General features: G+C 37.1%; 1 protein-coding gene across 1 annotated transcript in view; it reads left to right on the forward strand.

Annotated features, from left to right (window-relative positions):
* The window catches only part of SYCP2 (synaptonemal complex protein 2), a gene marked incomplete at its 5' end in the record, with an annotated part of 59837 nt that overhangs the window by 13311 nt on the left and 25632 nt on the right, over positions 1–20894 (forward strand). The window contains 10 exons of the mRNA XM_080814210.1: positions 1895–1955; positions 8015–8163; positions 9359–9433; positions 9867–10013; positions 12105–12204; positions 13059–13216; positions 15078–15147; positions 15443–15500; positions 16063–16196; positions 16338–16777. Coding sequence (XP_080670336.1) covers positions 1895–1955; positions 8015–8163; positions 9359–9433; positions 9867–10013; positions 12105–12204; positions 13059–13216; positions 15078–15147; positions 15443–15500; positions 16063–16196; positions 16338–16777 — 1392 coding nt within the window. The remainder of the gene's footprint in view (positions 1–1894; positions 1956–8014; positions 8164–9358; positions 9434–9866; positions 10014–12104; positions 12205–13058; positions 13217–15077; positions 15148–15442; positions 15501–16062; positions 16197–16337; positions 16778–20894) is intronic.

A 20894-nucleotide genomic window follows, 5' to 3' on the forward strand; every position in this document is an offset into this window, starting at 1 on the left:
GGTACATACCCCAAAGATAGAAAGGTAGTGATTCTTGGGGGCCCCTGCACCCCGATGTTCATAGCAGCAATGTCCACAATAGCCAAACTATGGAAAGAGCCCAGATATCCATCGACAGATGAATGGATAAAGAAGATGTGGTATGTATATATAGATATATAATATTTATATCTATATATACACACAATGGAATTGTATTACACACACACACACAATGGAATTGTATTACATGTGTATAAATACAATGCCATTGTATATATTCCATTGGGGTTGTGTGTGTGTATGTACGTATATATGTATATATATACCCCACATGGTATATGTGGGGTGTGTGTATGTATGTGTGTGTGTGTATATACATATATATGTATATATATGCATACATATATATGTATGTATGTATATATACACATGTATATATATGTAGGTATATATACATATATATGTATACACACACACACACATATATACACACATTGCGTGTGTGTATATATATATACACACACACACAATGGAATACTGCTCAACCATCAAAAAATGAAATCTCGCCATTGACAAGGACGCAGATAGAACTAGAGGGTATTATGCTAAGCGAAATAAGTCAATCCGAGGAGGACAACTATCATATGATCTCCACACATATGTGGAATTTAAGAAACAAAACAGACAATCATAGGGGAAGAGAGGGAAAAATAAAACAAGATGAAATCAGAGAGGGAGACAAACCATAAGAGACTCTCAATGATAGGAAACACACTGAGGGTTGCTAGAGGGGAGGTGCATGGAGGGACGGGGTACCAGGGTGATGGGCATTAAGGAAGGCATGTGATGTAACAAGCACTGGGTGTTATGTAAGACTGATGAATCACTGAACTCTACCTCTGAAAGTAATGATACACTGTTAATTGCATTTAAGTTAAAAAATAAAAATAAATAAAAATCATGAACATTTCCATAATATAAAAATTTCTTAGAAGGGGAGGTAGTAAACCAGGAAGCATCACTTTGAAGTTAACAACCATCTGGCATGTGCCTCAAAGGAGCAAGTGTTTTTACACATAGAAAATAAGCAGTTGCTCAAAACTTTGGGGCAGAGAAGAGGGTAGCAACACTTTCCTCCCGACCCTGAGGCTTTGAGGTATGGGAGAATTAGCACCTTACCTGGAGATGCCATGACGGTGGTGGTGCCCTCAGCATATGGCCACGTTTCAATTAAGGAAAAGAAGTGGAGGGAGTTAGTGAAGAGATTGAAGGTAAAGGGTGAATTTCTATAAAATGTCCTTAAGTAACAAAAGAAGGGAATATAGTTTCCTTACAAGATTAGTGGAAGGTTTTAGGATATCATCTTTTAGGAATGATATCTAATTTTTCCTGTAGCTTTTTTTGTGAATTCAGTATTATTTTATTAAGTTATACAAATTTTCAGTGAAAGCGTATGGAAGGGGAGGAGGGGCAAATATGGTGATTATTCATGTGCATTCGGTGTTTGAATCTAAGGTTGATCAGTCAGTGAGTGGGAATTGAGGAATGCATAGGATTTCACATTCTTTTCAAAGGCATAAATGACAGGATTTGGTAACATTTTAAAAAAAGGATATCCTCTAATAAATATTAATAGTAATGATTGCTTTTTTGGTCAAAAACAAGAAATTATACCATTGTACTATGAAATCATACCAGTATTTCCTTTTAAAAGTGAGCAAATAGATTAAATGTGATGCTTTATAATGTATTACACAATCAATTGATGTAGCAAGAAATGTGTTACTTAGTGATACTTAATAAAAAATAACTTTATTGTTTGAATAACTTCTGTGTTTTTAAATTGGTATTTAAAGAAGATTTAAAGCAGAAGTAAGTTATTTATTTATAATCAAACCTGTTTTTATTTAAGGATCATCAGTGGGAAGCAGTGACTGTCCCCGAGGATAAAGTACAAATATACAGCATTGAAGGTATTAAACTTGTTTTCTCTAACTCTGCTCTTGACTCTGATCACGTGGGGTAGCAGCTGCATGCTCTCTGCAGAAAAAAAAAAGACTAATGAAGACAAAGCCAAAATTTTCATACATTCACGTTCATAAATTTGATACCAGTATTACCTGAACCTGTATTTCCTCCACCCCAATTTTTCAACTCCTTCCTGAACTTGTTTTCTGTATCTAGTCTAAAACCTATGACCACTTTCTTGTCAATATGTTCAAGGCTCTTGCCTTTCATCCTATTAGTTTGATTGGATCCAAACATCTAGTTGCTACAAGAATATAACTGGAATTGTATAACACTGCTGGCCAAGTCCTACAACTTGCACAGTGGTACCACTACATGTTCAGATATCAAGATATATTTTAGTCATTTTACATTCGCTTGGTGACCATTGATATATATCCATTTAAATATTTGAATATATTTGATATATTTGATATATCAAATATTTGATATATCCATTTAAATATTTGATAATATTTGATAAATATTTGATATTTATCCATTGATATATATCCATTGATATATATACATTTAAATATTTCATCTTTTTATACTGGGCTGTCTTTTTTTAATTAAGTTTTTGAGTTGTTACATATGCAGGTACCAGTCTTCTGATAGATAGATGTTCTGTGTAATAGTATTTTATCCCCATCTGCATCTTACTTATTTATTTTCTTAGGGATATCTTTCATGAGCAGAAGTCTTTAAGTTTCAAGTTCACTTGATCACGTTTTCCCATGGTACTTACTGCTTTGTGTGCCTTAAGTCATTTTTGCCTACTACCAAGTCACAAAGATGTTCTTTTGTTTGTCTATAAAAAACTTTGTGGTTTTAGCTTTTATGTTTGGGATTTTGATCCATCTCAAATTAACATTTGGTTATGGTATGATACAGGAGTTGAGGTTCATTTTTTCATATGGACATGCAATTATTACAGAACTGTTTGATGAAAAGGCTTTCCTTTCCCCACTGGATTTCATTGGTTCCCTATTTGAAAATCAAATGACTGATGGAAGTGCACATCTTGTTTCTTGAAGCTCGACTCCACCCCATGGATCTGCTTGCCGTTCCTTATGCAGAAGTATCACACTGTTTTAATTTTTGTAGATTTATAGTTAGTCTTAAAATCAGATAGTGTAAGTCTTCCAACATTGTGGTTTTTTTCCAGGCTATTTTAGAAATTCTAGACCTTCTGTATTTCCATATATCATTTAGAGTTGACTTATCAGTTGCTATAAAAAACCTGCTAGATTTATGATTGCAACTGTAGTTTGATACAGGAAGAAACAACCTTGTGACAATAGCTAAGTATTTGAGTCCACAAGCATGGTGTAGCTTTATATTTATTCAGGTCTTTAATTTCTCTTAACAGTGCCTTGTAGTTTTCAGTGTAGAAATCGTACACATCCTTTGATGAACTTACTCCCACATCTTTAATCTTAATCTTATATGATTATAAATAGAATTGATCTTTAATTTCATTTTCCAGATATTTTCTGCTGGTATGTAAAAATACAATTGATTTCTAAATACTTACCTTATATCCTCCAAACTTGCCAAGTCACTATCTAGTTCTAGTAGTTGTAGCGTGGATTCCTGGGGATGTTCTAGTAGTTGTAGCGTGGATTCCTGGGGATATTCTTGGCAGTCCGTCATGGTATCTGCAAAGAGATATGGTTTCACTTCTTCCTTTCTGATCCGTATGCCCTTCCTTAATGAACTTCCTTCCTTTATCCCTGTCCCCTACCCCTCCTCCCTCCCTCCATTTTTCCCTCCCTTTTTTCTCCCCCACTCCTTTATTCCTACCTTTGCCTTACTGCAATAGCCAGAACTTCTAGTACAGTATTGAATAGAAGTGGTAAAAGAGGTCATCTTTGCCTTCTTCGTGATCTTTGCTTTGGGAAGAACATGGAGTATTTGAGCCTCGAACATGATGTTAGCTGAAGGTTTTTTGTCGATGACCTTCCATCAGATTCAGGAAGCTGGTGAGTCTTCATGTGTATAAACACATGTGAAACTCTTACGCAATTCAAGGTAATAAATATATCCAGTACCCCTAAGTGTTCTTTATGCTCTTTTTGATCTATATTCAGGAAGATCTAGCCCCAGGAGGTCACTGATGTTTTCTCTACCATGGACAAGTTTACATTTTCTGCAATTCCTTTAAATAGAGTCTTACAGCATTTAGCAGTTTTTTTCTGGGTACTTCCTTTCAACAATACCTATGTATATGCATATTTATGTTAGTATATGTAATATAAATAAGTTTCCATGTACCCACTCACCCAGTTTCTCCAATTTTTTTAAATTGTGGTTTAAAAAAAGAACACAACATAAAATTTACTACCCTAACTATTTTTAAGTGTATAGTTCAGTAGTGTTAAGTATATTCACATTGTTGTGCAACAGATCTCCAGAACTTTTGTCATCTTGCCAAATTATAACTCTACACCTGTTAAATAACTTCCTCCCCCCCCCCATCCTCTCAGCCTCTGGTAACCACCATTCTACATTTTTCTTCTGTGAATTTGACTATTTTAAGTGGAATCATACAGTATATATCTTTTCATGACTGACATTTTTCATTTAGCATAATGTTTTCTCCCATACTTTTTTTTTTTAAGATTTTTATTTAATCTCTACACCCACCTTGGGACTTGAACCCAAAACTCCTAGATCAAGATCCATTGACCAAGCCAGGTGCCCCTTATTTTTTAACTTTTACATCTTTTTTTTTTCTTTAACATCTTCTCTATTTGTGGTACCTACATTATTGCATTTTAAAACAAAAAAACCTACTTGGATCTTCATCTTCCTCTAGTTGGCTCACTCTTTTTCCATTCATAGTCAGTTTTGAGAGATCGCTTTTACCAAATCTTCTTTTCTCCTGCTTTTCAGTCCTGCTGTTACTACATTATTTTCCATCCCACTCTACTGAAATTTTACATGTCAACATAATAGTTAATTTTTTCTTAAAGATTTTATTTATTTATTTGACAGAGCTCACAAGTAGGCAGAGAGGCGGGGGAGGAGGGGAAGCAGGCTCCCCGAGGAGCAGAGAGTCCGATCCAGGGCTCGATCCCAGGACCCTGGGACCATGACCTGAGCCGAAGGCGAGGCTTTAACCCACTGAGCCATCCATGCACCCCAATTTTATTATTAATATCAGTATGCACACTTTAAGTCCTTAAAATGACCCTTCCCCCACATTTGACACTGTTGAATACACTTTTATTTTTGAATCTTTTTTCCTAATTTCCCAGCTAAGCTCTATATACTTCTCCTTTATTTCCTATTGTGACAAAAGGTATGATAACCTTCCAGGTCCCCCAGAAGAAGGCATTCTTGATTGTTTCTTCTCCCTCAACTAATCATTTTTCATGTTCATTTATTTCTCTTAACATTTTTTGAATTTCTTTTCTCCCCTTTATTATCATGCTAATCACTGCCACCACTTCCTAATAAAGTTCTGTCTTTTGCATCTTGCCAGACATAGTTGCACATAATTGGGCCAAAAAAAAAGTTATTTTCATTGTTTTAATAGCAAAACTTGATTTTTAAGATTCATTTTCCAACATATAACTCTTCCTAATTATGAGGACATGTTTATAAAAAATTAAGTTCTTTATGTATAGATTAAAAGGGGTTTTTTGGAGCTTCCTGGTTGGTGAATAAGAATGAAGCTTCATGCCTGGAGGGCGGGGCGCCCTAAGCTTCTCGGGGACAGGTGCTCCTGTGCTCCAGACCCTTCCAGACCTCACACTGTGTATCTCTTCACCCAGCTGTTCATGTGTATCCTTTAGTGTCCTTTGTAGCAAAGTGGTAGTCTGGTGTAACCTATATGGAATGGACAATATGTGAATTTTTACATGAAGGGCACACATGGAAGTAAGAAAAAAAAAGTAGAATCTGGAACTCAATATTTACAGTGAAAAAGAATTTCATTAGCTGCAGACTGAGGGGATGGGGAAGCAGTAGCGATGATGGATTGCAGGCAGTTAGACCCTTTCATACATAAAATTAAGAATTTATAAAATAAAGGCTCCACGGGCAATCTTAAAAATTTTTTAAATGCCTTCGTAGGAGAAAATATTATATTCGTATAGTGCATTTGAATCTCATATAAATATGTTTACCTATAAATACTTAGACTTATTTAAAGATTTATTTATTTGAGAGAGAGTGAGAGCACACGTGTGCATGCCCATGTGCAGTGGGGGGAGAGGCAGAGGGAGAGAGAGTCACAAGCAGACTCTGAGCTGAGCTCAGAACCCATTACAGGGCTCGATCTCACAACCCTGAGATCATGACCTGAGCCAAAACCAAGAGTCAGATGCTCAATTGACTGTGTGCCTCCCAGGTGCCCCCAAATACTTGGCTATTTAGCAAGCAGCAAAATAAATTGGTTGGTATCTCAGTAATATTGCTAATTAAAAGCAAGCCATGGTATAGTCCAGGCACTTACAGGAGATACCAAAAATTTCAACAAAGCCCACAATAAAATATAACAAATATCAATAGATTCTTTATAGATTGTCACAGTACATGTGGAGAATACTTTGTACAAAATAGTACAAAACATTCAGCAATATTTGAAGTAATTCTAATACCATGTTTAGGTAAGCAGTGAAACAAATATTGTATTTCCTACAAGTTCATGGCAAGCTGCAGAAAAAAAATCTTCTGAACAAAATAATAATCAAAATGTCCATAAAGATTATAAGTTTTCTAATATTCATCAGAATTCAAAACATTATTGTCTTCAAAGCCACCCAAACTTTCATCTCTAAAGCCTGAAAACTTGTTACTGTTGAAACACATGACTTTTTTTTTTTTCCAAAATGAAACCACCAGCACTCTTTGAGTTAGAAACTGTCACCACTGTCTTCAAGCAATTAGTAATTCTGAAAGCCATCAAAGGACATTACTGCGGAAGTTTTTCATGACCACATAGTTGCAAAAACATATAACACATATTCTGCTTGAGTAAGCCTCAAAATATATTTTATTTATTTATTTGACAGAGAGAGGGAGATCACAAGTAGGCAGAGAGAGAGAGGGGGAAGCAGGCTCCCTGCTGAGCAGAGAGCCCGATGTGGGGCTCGATCCCAGGACCCTGAGATCATGACCTGAGCTGAAGGCAGAGGCTTAACCCACTGAGCCACCCAGGTGCCACCGGAATCAGAATTTTATAGCCAGTGGGGACGTTTGTCCTGTAGGTTAGGTCCTGAAGTAGCCAGTAGAACTTTTCTTGAAGTAGAGACAAACTTTTCTACTTGGCATGCTCCATCTCCATCAGGATGTTTTCCTCCTGCCCCAAAACACACATTGGGGGCAGGTGTGGCGACTTGACAGTCATCAACAGACACACCATCAGAAGTAGGACAGAGCCACAAGTGGCCTTTAGTCCACAATACAGGCATGCTAATTGGATGCGAAGTGATTCTTTGGTGAATACTGGGAGGAAGGGTGGTGAATACCTCTTAAAAACTGGCACTTACAGTATTTTCAGTGCATCAGTCGAATTAATGGAGGAGTTGCACTGACTCTTCTTCAGTTTCCTGGCCCTCAAGGTTTTTGACAGTTGTTTACTGTCAACTTGTCTGTAACAGCTGGATTTAAGAGAAATGCTCGAATAGATGCTTATGCCTAGAAATATAGTTATGTACGGAACTAAAGTTATTTTCTTTGTTTGCCTCTTTTAAATTTAGCAAATAGTTTTCTTAGATGTGTTCTAGGAATATTTATTAAGAACCTGTTAGTGTCCAGAACATATTTGGGCTTTAGCTCATTAATTATTGTATTAGCTTATAATTTATAGGTCAGGAAACTGAGATTCTGAAAAATAAATTGATTTGTTTGCACAAGTAGTTAGCACTGGAATTGATTGTTAAATTCTAAAAGTTAATGTTATTTCACTTCAATTTAATTAATACGCTATGTGACTTTCTTATTTATAGTATACCTAGAGAGTGGTATCATAGAAATGAATATAAACTAATCAGTGTGATCTGTTTGTACACAGTGAGAGAATCGAAGAAGCTGCTGACCATAATTCTGAAAAACATAGTAAAAATTAGTAAAAGAGAAGGAAAAGAATTGCTTTTGTATTTTGACGCATCATTAGAAATCACTAATGTGACACAAAAAATTTTTGGTGCAAATAAATATAGGGTAAGTGTTTAAATTCCTTTTAATATCTATTTTCATAAAATTCTTTTTAATATTTTCATGACTCTGGAAAGTTGCAGTTATGTGGGGCTATAAATTTCATTGATTTTTTTCCCCTTAGAATTCTTAAAATGACATACTGATTTTTAGTTCTTTGAATTTTTATTGTGGAATAGCCATCAGATTGTTAGCCATATCCTTGAGACAGCTGTTAGAATCTCAGAAGACAAAATAAGCTGCAGTATTCAAAATAGTTAATGAATTCCTGCTAGGTGTTTCACAAAGTGAATTGAGGCAAGACCATATTTCTAAGATATTAAACATTTTTTTTGCGAGAATTACAGAATCTACCTCAGAAGAAGTAAATAAGGGGCGGGTATAGAAGTTGAGAAAAGAGATTGCTCATTAAGATTCAGATTTGAAGGAAAGGCTATTCATTCAGATAGGGCTTGAAATGGCCTTGGAAATTGATGGGTGAAATTTAGAGAAGATGCGTTCTAGGACTGTGGAAGACATCATGAATCAGTAAGGTGACAATTGATGTTATGTTTCAGGGAGCTACTCTGTTGACAAGCTTAGTCTGTTCAGGCTGCTATAACAAAAATACTGTAGACTGGGTGGCTTAAAATGACGGACCTACTTTCTTTTCTTTCCTTTTTTTTCTTTCTTTCCTTTCTTCTCCCCTTCCTTCCTTTCTTTCCCCCCTCCTTCCTTCCTTCCCATTTATTTCCATTTATTTCTCATAGTTCTAGAGTCTAGAAGTCCAAGATCAAGGTACCAGCAGACTTATTTTCTGGTGAGGGCCCACTGCTTGGTTCACAGTAGCTGTCTGTTCACTGTGTCTTCATGTGGCAGAAAGGGTGAGGGAGTTCTTGGGGTCTCATTTTATAGGGACATTGATCCCATTCACAAGGGCGCTGCCCTGATGATCTAGTCACCCGCCAGAGGCCCCACTTCCTAATACCATCACCTTGGGGATTAGGTTTCAATATATGAATTTAGGGGGACACATTCAGTTCATAGCAGTGCAGAAGAATTATGGTGAAGAGAAAAAGAGACTGTGTGGAGACGGGTATTTATGCATACAAAATAAAGATTTGAGAGGATTTGGGAGTTTTGAAAGGAAACAGGAAACAATTATATTAACGTGGAAGGAACTGGGAGAAAATAACATCACAGTGAATTAATTTAATTTTAGGAATTTACCAGAAAACAAGGTATTTCCATTGCCAAAACATCTGTGCATATACTTTTCGATGCAAGTGGATCACAGGTATGTGTCTGACTTACTTGGTTCTTACCATTGGGCTACGTTGAATCCTAAATAATTGCACAGTATGACGTTGGAGGGTGAATATCTAAAAAACAAATTGTTTCAACATATAGAGCCCCAATAAGGTATATGATTTTTTAAACATGTTATTAAAGATCATTTATTTTAGAATAGAAGATAGTTATTTTGGTAACTTTAAAAATTAGGTATATATGTCCTGCCACTAATGCCAAAGCTTATTTTATGTATGTTGACATTCGAAAATGTGGGTGCTTGTTGTTGGGACACTATGTAGGACTAAGTACATAGAAAAGAGGAAGAATTGACTTTTCTAAGTGTGGGGCGAATGGATGCTTTATTAAGATACCCAGTGATTTTTGAGAACTTCCTGTGGTTTGCAGTTTGAAATACTTCTCTCCACATTCTCCAACAGATTCTAGTGCCAGAAAGTCAAACCTCGCCCATCGAAGAGGAACTCATTGCTTTGAAAGAAAAACCTAACTCCCAAAAGGAATTTGCTAAACCTTCAAAATACATCAAAAACAGTAATCAAGGGGACAGAAAGAATAGTCAGCTTGAGGTAAATATAGTCTCAAATAGCTGCTTGTAAAACAGCACAGGTCAAATCATTGTGACCTACAATATAGAAAGAAGCATCTAGAATCCACCTTAATGGCCTTCATCAGTAACATTCAGAATATTTCCTTTGCCTTTTACACATGCAAACAAAAGATAGTGTTTTAGCAATTGTGTTTATGTGCAGGGTAAGAGGGTCAAGACAAGGTATACTATACACTTGGAAATTCCAAGTTAGAAATGTGTAAGAGAGTACCCCTTGTTACGTTTATCCTGTCTGTATTTGCTTTTGGCTGTTACATAGAATACAAATCTGTAAGTAATGGTCTTTTTATTTGCACAAGGAAAGAAAACTAAGTATTAAGTTATTTTTCCTCCTCCTGCTGCTGGTGGAGGCTCTCCTCTAGGCCACATTCAGCCGAACCAGTTCTCAGCCTTCTTGTCTCGTTGTGACACTTGACATTGCGAACAGCGCCTTCTTAATGTCCTTTCCTTCTTTGATTTCTGTTAGCCTTTTAGTTTTCTTCCTGCTTCTGTGACTACATCAGAGATACTTTTTCTCCCTGCATCATAAGTGTAGATTTGCTCTGAAAGCTCGACTCAGCTTCCTGAACAGAGACTGTTTGAAGGATTTATATGAATAGGTAACTTCCCGGGTCCCATTCACTATGCCGCTAGGAACTGTCTTTTCTTGAGGAATGCATTGTTTCAGTAGTTTGTTTTCTGATTAATCATAGAATTCCCCCTTTTCCTCTCCTTTCTACCGCTCCCCCACACCCCATTTACAGACCTGTTAAAAACTCCTGCAGTATATTTTTTCTTAGTCTTAGGGGCAGGTGCCTTTTGAAAAACAGCTCTCCTCTGCATCTTTATAGTTTGTCTGTTTATTCCCTGCCATGGCGTCCTCTGAGACTCCTCTCCACTTCCATTCATTGACTCTAGGATGAAGTTAGAAAATGAACATCTTTACTGGAACCGCCAGCTACTGTGCTGCTGAGTCTCTGAATTCTTATAGCAACTTTTTACTCCAAAGTCACTTTAGTCCTCACAGAATGTTAATACAGTTTTTAAAAACGTGTGAAAAGTTTTGAAAAATGCTAAATATTATGAAAGCATTTGCAAATTTTCATAAATTTACATAAATACATATCCAAGCATACACTGAAATAGCATAAGAAACTGAGCCATTGGTTATAGATATATTCAGTATCAATAAAATATTTTCAGCTAGCATATAAAGGTGCCGAATTTCATATGTCTGGATATTCTATAAATACTTGTTAAAACAACATTCCTTGTTTTGGCTACCTATTCAATACCAAATATTAGGGTAAAACCTTCTAAGTCAGCCTAAAACACAGACACTTAAGGATATCATGTTGTTTATAAAATACCATAGATCGGGGAACCTGGGTGGTGCAGTCGGTTAAGTGTCCAGCTCTTGGTTTCGGTCATGTGCTCAGCACAGAATCTCCTTATTCTTCCCTCTCTGCTCTTCCCCCTGCTTGCTTTCTCTCTGGCTCTCTCCATCTATCTCTGAAGTGAATAAATAAAATCTTTTTTAAAAGTACCATATAGGGCGCCTGGGTGGCTCAGTGGGTTAAAGCCTCTGCCTTTGGCTCAGGTCATGATCTCAGGGTCCTGGGATCAAGTCCCACATCGGGCTCTCTGCTCGGCAGGGAGCCTGTTTCCTTCTCTCTCTCTCTGCCTGCCTCTCTGCCTACTTGTGATTGCTCTCTCTCTCTCTGTCAAATAAACAAGTAAATACAATCTTAGAAAGAAAAAAAAAATACTGGGCGCCTGGGTGGCTCAGTGGCTTAAAACCTCTGCCTTCAGCTCAGGTCATGATCCCAGGTCCTGGGATCGAGTCCCGCGTCGGGCTCTCTGCTCGGCAGGGAGCCTGCTTCCCTTCCTCTCTTTCTGCCTGCCTCTCTGCCTACCTGTGATCTCTGTGTGTCAAGTTAAATAAAAGCTTTAAAAAAAAAAGTACCATATATCTTTTGTGTGTAGTCAAGGTAAAAATGTTACAGATAAAATCATAGAGTAATTTCAAAAGAGAAGGTGTTTTTACTGTGGCTGCTTCTCGTGATTTCAGATAACTACTCCTAGCAAAAGAAAAATGTCTGAAGCATCAATGATTGTTCCTGGTGCGGACAGATACACTGTGAGAAGTCCAGTACTTTTAATCAACACATGTAAGTTGTATAGTCTTAAAAGACTTCTAATAAATATATTTTTAAAACAGGCATTTTAAAATTCAGAGATATTCTGGGCGTAATTTACATAGAGGATAAGTTGGGGATATAGAAATTGTTAAATTACGAACCACAAATGTCTTCTAATTGTCAAGAAATTTCAAATTTCTAGGAAAGGCATATTGATTATTATCATGTAAACATTATTTAATGTATTAATAGCCAGCATTAATAATTTATTGTTATTTAAGTGGGAGTCAGCTGGAACATAGTGGACAAAACATTGAATTAATCAGGATGCTTGTGCTTATTTCCCTTCCCCCAGTTGTGTGCTTTGTACAGATTGTCCGCCAGGTAAGTTTAGAACCAGTTTTCTCTTTATAAAATGGAACTAAAGTGTCTATCTTATCAGGTTGTTTAGAAGACTAAATAAAAATCATTCACTCAACGAGAAATATTGTGAAACATTTAGACAGTGCCTGCTACATGTTAAGGACTAAATACAAATCAAAAAATAATACTATATACTAGCTTCTATAAATCACAGTCTTCTTTAATCTATATGACAATTTAATAGTGACCTCTGTTCCCAAAATCCAGTTGTCTACTGGGCTGGTATCTGATATCCAGTAGGCTCCACAATAATTCATCTTTCCACCCTCCCTGCCAAGTTTTTTGTCTATTTCTTACCTTGTTAAAGGGCATCTGTATCCATTCACTCATCTAAACCAGAAACCTGGGACCTATCCTAGCACCTTCCTTTTTTACCTTCCTCATCCAAAAGTACCTCAGTAATAGCAATATGTAATTTTAGAAGCCCTATAAATATAGCCGTCCTTTGTCCCCCTTTTTAGCAACACCTCGAAGAGGAAGAATTAAACCACCACTGCAAGTGATGGATTCTGCAGAAAAACCCGATGTACCTAAAACCTCACAAAGTGGCGTGGACAATGCTGTATCTCTTGTATCTACACCACCTGAAGGAAGAAGTACTGGAGCTAATACAGACAAAGTAATTTTACTTTGAAAACATTTTAAAAAATGTATCAAGTCATTGTAGAAATACATATTGAGCTAATTTCTTTTGCAAGCAGAGAGTGCCTCACTTTGTTTAAAGCATCATCACGTTGTGTGTATATATATGCACACACACATACAGATATATGTATATACATGTATATGTGTGTGTGTGTGTGTGTGTGTGTGTGTGTGAGATTTATTGTTCTTGAAAGTCAGTTCCTTCTGACAGGATCTACTTATTAGGCTAACAGTAAAATTGAGGAATATCCATTCAGTATAACTCTGATTAATGTATTCAGTAGGAGAAATGAACTTGGCATCATTCTTTAGTTTATTGTACAAGTTAGTGGCTGCTAGAAATACAAGATACAAGTGGACTCTGTCCTTAAGTATCTCAAAGTCTAGTGTGGAAATCAGACAAATTTATAAGATAATTATAATATTGTGTAAATGTTCTCATGTTGTACACATAGGATGCGGTAGGAACCTAGTGGAGGGGCAGTCACCTAACTCCAGAGCTGGAGGGGAGGGGGAAGATCAGGAGATGCTCTTTAAGGAGATGGAGAGTGAGTTGCTTTTTGAACGGTCAATAAAGGTTAGTGAAGCGGACATGAAGGAGAAGGGCATTCATTCCGGGTAGTGGAAAGGACAAAACAGAGAATAGCTAACAGAAAGTTATTTCTTGGAGAGATAAAGGAGGTAGTCGGAGATACAGATAAGTAAGTTTGTAGCTGAGAAATGCCTAATAGTTTTATTTCCTCTGAAGTGTGAGATGAACACGGTGGATTTGTCTTGGCAGTATGCTGAAGTAGTGGGCTCAGGGACATGTAAAGACTTGAAGCCATTCCTAAGAGATAATGGGGAGGGTGAGTAAAGGATGATGAAGAACAAGTAAAGGTGTTAGGTTGAAGGCCCTTTCAGTTTAAGACTGAATTTTACCATGGCATCAGACCAGAAATATGTGTCATTTTCTCCAACGGAGCACCGTAAAAAAGAATAGGTAGTGGATTAAAAAAAAAAAAAGGTCTGTGCCCAAAGGATGAATGGTGCAAGAGTTGAAGATACTCGGGGAAAAAAGTCAGAAGTAATTGTTCAAATTAATTGGCTAAATGTTCCATTATTAGGGTGCTGTTGTTCAGTGCTGTGGCGTGGTCCTGAGTGTGGTAGGATGGTGGGCATCCAAGGCCTGTGCTTGCTTGTACCAGTCAGGGGAGCCCTTCTGTCATTGGAACAGCCGACACATACCTGCATGCTCTCCTACTGCTCCTGTCCTGGGATGGAGAAGTGCCCGCTAGACCAAGTAGGGAAGACAGCCAGCATGAGGCACCACATCTTAGCCTGGAGGGCATGTATTTCTGATTGTGATGGCAGATTATTATCAGGTCTGTGGCTATGAAAAGAGGGAAGCTTGGTGGAGACAAGAAGTTACCTGTTCAGTGGCCACAACTTTACAGAATCCTTTAATATTCTAGAATTGCCAAACCTTGTGTGTATGTTAGTGAAAAGACAGTAGATGCGGGTTGTGAGATCACCTGCAGTAGATGTGCCATGGTGATTCTAGAAATTGTCAGTTACAGATGAGAATGGAATTACTGTACTAGCTGTGGATGAGATCAGAAAGTTTGTAGGCTCTTCTGCCTTGTCTGTAATGAAAATTATTTTCTTGTGTTTTAGGGTAAACAGTATTCTGGAATGGGCATAACCTTCATGAAACCATAGAAATACTATCCAACTTTTAGTAACAAGACAAATTATTTTAAATGTTTTAAACTTTGATACTCTGACTTTTAAGAGTTGTTTTCATGTAATCCCTGGATTTAAATTTACATTACTGTGTCTTCTATGTGTTATAGCACATCGAAACTGCTAAAGTTGTAGGGAAGACAGAAAATAAGAACATTGAATTCCCAAACCAAAATATTAGTAAGTACTTTCTTGGTTTAACTTCACTTTCTCTTTTAAAAAATGTAATCATTTCATATTTCCCTTTAACTCCACTGGCTTCATTGATTTGAAGAAGATTTATAATGAATGCATTTGGCTTTTTGAAAGGAGCTTAGAGGTTACAAGGAAATATAATACAGTCTCTATTTCTAAGAAAATCGATCTCTGTATCCTAATATGTGAATTTTGATCAACTTCTATACCAACTCCCATTTTACCCTGCCAACTGCACAAAAAATTGAAAATGCCGTAATTTTTGTTTTGTTAAATTTAGATGACCTGCAGGATGTTGGTCCAGATTCCCAGGCAGTGGAGAAAATAGATAAGCCTATGTAAGTATGAAGAAAACCATGAAATAAATTAGTATATATTAATGTTGTTTTTACATAAATGTAATAAATTTAAAAGAAAAGGCATTTATGTTCTTAGAATGTAGTATTGGCTCTAGCCCTAATCAGCTCAAGTGTTACTATGATTGCACAATGGTGAATAGTCTGTGTTTTTTCATAGCCACCAACATAACTCTTTCTCAAATTGAGAGACTTAAAATGAATGAGATTTTTTAAATAATTAAGTATGAATGTGAAGAAATTTAACCTAGTTTAAATACACAGTAGAACATGTAAGATATGTGAGATATATTTGAGATATCTTTAAGTAGATATCAAATAATAGCAATAATGGAACTTTTTAATAGTTTTTAATCTGATCAATTACATAGTAAGTTTCAAATTTTGTAATGACTTAGCAAAATGTTTTCATACTTGACTAATAAATTGCTATCACTAATTGCTATTAGTGAGTAAACACTCACTAAACAAAAAATCGCAGTCTCATGTCAGAGTCATAGGCTAATGTTTTGTAATACATTAAGCAAGTTATTTTATTTTCCAGGTTACCTGGTGTTTCGGGCAACGTCTGTGGAAATAAAATGCCCTCCAAATGGTCGTGCTGGACTCCTGTAACAAATATTAATCTGTGTAACAACCAAAGACCAGGCACTTCATCAGGAGACACATTCAGTCAAGGTGAAACAGCATTTTCTCTGTATACAATAGTAGCTCAGGGAAATACTCATTTCTTGGAATGTCTAATATCTTTTATTTTAACAAATTTATGTATTACCAGTTTATTAATTTAATAAGGGTTTTTTTTTATTTTTCCACTAGATGTTACTGTCAACAAAAAACTTAGGAAACAAAAAGCATCATCTTCCGTATCTGAGGATAATTCTGAAGAAACAGAAAAGGTGCGATATAAGAAAAAAACAATGCAGCATAACAAAATGGAGAAAGCAGAAGTAGGAGTTTGCAAAAGAGACACTCAGCAACGACTAAATCATCCTAAACATTCAGAGCAGAAAAATACTGAAAATACCAAGCAAAGTGATTGGCATATTGAATCTGAAACTACTTTTAAGTCCGTTCTCCTAAATAAGACAGTCGAAGAATCTCTGATCTATAGGAAGAAATACATACTGTCAAAAGATGTGAATCCTGCTGTTTGTGATAAGAGCCCTTCTCCTAGAAAAAATGTGAAAAGTCATAGAAAATCAGGGAAAAGATTAACGTCGGAACTTAATTCCTGGGATCTGAGACCAAAAAAAATGGTGAGTTTTCAGTGTGTTTGGTTTCTGTACACCTATAATATGCCTAGCTAATAACATAAGACGGTGAAGGAAGCTTGATGGGTTGCTGCAGATTTAACATTTGTAAGACCGTGATCTTTAAGTCTCCAGTCTAAGAGTGAGCGCCTCCTGAACTCCCTCTCCTCATCCGTGTCCCTGGCCCCCCTCCCAACCGGTGTGCCCACAGGTACAGGGCAGGTGTGTAAATAGGTGTGGCATGAAGGCACCCTGCAGCTCCTTGTGTCGTCCTGATGGTTTTCTTCCTCTCTGTCCTGCAGATGCTTTGAGTATATAGAACTGTCTATGTCTCTCTTGTGGTGCTTACCTTTCTTTTAATAAGTGGTTATTTGTGTCTATTTTTCTCCTTGTTTTAACCTATTAGAGTGTAAAGACTATGTTTTATTCGTCATTTATTTTCTTGCATGGCCTCGTTCAGTGTTGCACATAGTAGCATCTGAAACCGTTTCTTGGATTATTGCATTAGAGTTTGACAGGTTTTGTCAAATGAGAAGAAAAAATGTCGGCGGAGTGTAGGAGACTGTCTTCCACTGTCCGGCTGCTCATCCCCACTGGAGTCTTTACTTTCTCCTTCAGATTAATCATCTGTGGGATGCTCTAGGACAGTTGAAGCGCATCTTCACCATACTTCAGATCAAAAGTTTACTTTTTGTAGTAGTTACCATAAATATCTTTTGTCATTGCTATCAAGATGCAGATTAAGAACTTTTTTTTAAAGAAAAGTATTTTTTTAATTTTTTAAAGATTTTTTTTATTTATTTATTTGCGAGAGAGAGTAATAGAGCACGAGTGGGGTGAGGGCCAGAGAGAGAAGCAGACTCCCTCCCGAGCAGGGAGCCGGATGCAGGGCTCAATCCCAGGACTCCAGGATCATGACCTGAGCCGAAGGTGGACACTTAACCGACTGAGCCACCCAGGTGCCCCAGAAAACTTTTTAATTAGAATACATTCCACCGCCAGGGATAGAATCTGTTTTTCACTCTTCTTTAGAAGATTCAGGGTTTTTTTTTTTGTTTTTGTTTTTAACATATAATGTATTATTTGTTTCAGGGATACAGGTCAGTGATTCATCAGGCTTATACAATTCATAGCACTCCCCAGTGTCCATCACCCCACCACCCCATCCCTCCCACCCCCCCTCCATTCCAGCAACCCTCAGTTTGTTTCCTGAGACCAAAAGTCTCTTAAGGTTTGTCTCATTCTCTGGTTTTTCTAGTTTCATTTTCCCCCTCCCTTCCCCTATGTTCCTCTGTCTTGTCTCTCAAATTCCTAAGTCAGTGAGGTCATACAATAACTGTCCCTCTCTGATTGACTTATTTCACTTAACATAATACCCTCTAGTTCTATCTACATTGTTGCAAATGGCAAGATTTCAGGGGGTTTTTGATGGCTGCATAGTATTCCATTATAAACACATATATAAATATAAGGGGGTTTTGATGGCTGCACAATACTCCATTTGGTTTTTTTTTGATGGCTGCATAATATTCCAGTGTGTGTGTGTGTGTGTGTGTGTGTGTGTGTGTGTGTACCACATCTTCTTTATCCATTCATCTGTTGATGGGCATATGGGCATTGGGCTCTTTCCATACTTTGGCTACTGTGGACATTGCTGCTATGAACATTGGGGTGCACGTGCCCCTTCGGATCACTACATTTGTATCTTTGGAGTAAATACCCAGTAGTGCAATTGCTGGGTCATAGGGTAGCTCTATTTTCAGCTTTTTGAGGAATCTCCATTCTGTTTTCCAGAGTGGCTGCATCAGCTCGCATTCCCACCAACAGTGTAGGAAAGTTCCCCTTTCTCCACATCCTTGCCAATACCTGTTGTTTCCTGACTTGCTAATTTTAGCTATTCTGACTGGTGTCAGGTGGTATCTCACTGCAGTTTTGATTTGGATTTCCCTGATGCCAAGTGGTGTTGAGCACTTTTTCATGTGTCTTTTGGCCATTTGTATGTTTTCTTTGGAGAAATGTCTGTTCATGTTTTCTGCCCATTTCATGACTGGATTATTTGTTCTTTGGGTGTTGAGTTTGATAAGTTCTTTATAGAGTTTGGATACTAGCCCTTTATCAGATATGTCATTTATAAACATCTTCTCCCATTCTGTCAGTTGTCTTTTAGTTTTGTTGACTGTTTCGTTTGCTGTGCAAAAGCTTTTTATCTTGATTAAGTCCCAATAGTTCATTTTTGCCCTTGCTTCCCTTGCCTTTGGCGATGTTTCTAGAAAGAAGCTGCTGCAGCTGAGGTCAAAAGGTTGCTGCCTGTGTTCTCCTCAAGGATTTTGATAGATTCCTGTCACATTTAGCTCTAGAAGAGCCAGGTTTTATAGGCTTCTATTTTCATTTATTTTCCAGAGTGGTATTAATGCCTGGAGAGCCAAATTTCTAGAGTTGATATAAAATGTCCATGTATTGGAGCATCTCAATATGCAAATGAAATACTTAATAGATAATTTGCTATTGTTATTTATAATTAGACATCATTTCATTTGTCTGGACCAGGCTTTTTATTTTGTTTTTAATCTGCAATTCACTTTCTGTGCCTTATTTGGCTACTTTCTTCTTTAACAAAATCCTTTTGGGTCACTTTCTTTTGTTTCTTAGTATGCTATTCTTCTTTCTAGTCTGTAGCTGCTGTTTAGTTCTTCAGATGCAAGGGAAGTAGGTACTTTTTGTCTCAATGCTGAATGTTCTCAGTTTTTATTTTAAAATGTTTCCCTTGGAGTTTAGAATTATTCCACAGAATTTCCCTGAGTTAGTCATTGTTTGTTTTCTGGGACCACAGAAACTGATCATCAAAACTGTGCGTTCATTTTTTAAAACCAACTTCCTGTTTCCAGAAGTTCTCTTCAGTCTTTCATAATGTTACTCCCTGTGTTATGATAGAGGACTTTCTGCCACTCGCAGGCATGATGACTCTCCTCTAAGGTAGTCACCTGGTCCCGCTTCCTGTTCACTGGACTAACCTAGAGAAACAGAACTTCTGCAGCTCGGTGGTCCAGGTTTCCCAAGGCAGCTCCGGTCATGCTGGAAGTTCCTAAACCATACACTCACTATTCTGGGGGAGGTTCATTTTTGCTACATTTTTATCAAACCAAGTACAGTAATCTCAAGAAGAGATAGTAAATAGTAACTTATGATCTATATTACATATAAAAACATAAACTGAAAAATCATTGAAATAGACTTCCTGGTTGGCTCAGTTAAGCATCCGACTCTTGATTTCCAATCAGGTCGTGATCTCAGGGTTGTGAGATCAAGCCTGGCACTGGGCTCTGTGATGGGCGTGGAGCCTGCTTGAGATTTTCTGTCTCCCACTCCCTCTGCCTGAAATCCCCTCTCACTCTGGCTCGCCTGCAAAAAAAAAAAAATAAAATTTTTGTTTCTATTATATTTTACCATACTTTTTAAAAAAAATGCCTGATTCCCAAAAAAAGATAAAACTAGTGATTAGAGTCAGGAGAACTCGTATCTTTGAGTATTATAGGGAATTTTAGCCAGATTACCTAAAATTATGCAGATGATAATTGTAGTCCTTCCATTTTTAAAGTTATAGTATTTTTTACCTTTTTTTAAAGTAATCTGTACACCCAACATGGGGCTCAAACTTATGCCCCCGAGATCAAGAGTTGCATACTCTACTGACTGAGCCGGCAGGTGCCCTTAAAACAATGGTATTTCTTAAGGCAGTTTCAGGTGTACAAGTACACCGAGACTTCCCATTTCCCCTTTACCCTCACCCTAGTTTCCCCATCATTAACATCTTACATCAGTAGGTACATGGATTACGAATTATGAACCAGTATCAATACATTACTATTAACTAAAGCCTATAGTTTAGGTTAGAATACAGCCTTTGTGTTGTATATTCTATATGTTTTGACAGGTGTGTAGCAACACGTATTATCATACATAATAGTTTAGTGCCCTAAAATTCCCTTGTGCTCCCTACTCCCTCATAGTACTGGCAGTCACTGATCTTCTGTCTCCGTAGTTTTGCCTTTTCCAGAATGTCAGAGTTGGAACCATATAGTATATAGTCTTCAGACTGCCTTCTTTCACTTAGTAATAGCAATGA

This window comes from Martes martes (genome assembly GCF_963455335.1).
Source record: "Martes martes genome assembly, chromosome: 9".
Lineage (NCBI taxonomy): Eukaryota > Metazoa > Chordata > Mammalia > Carnivora > Mustelidae > Martes > Martes martes.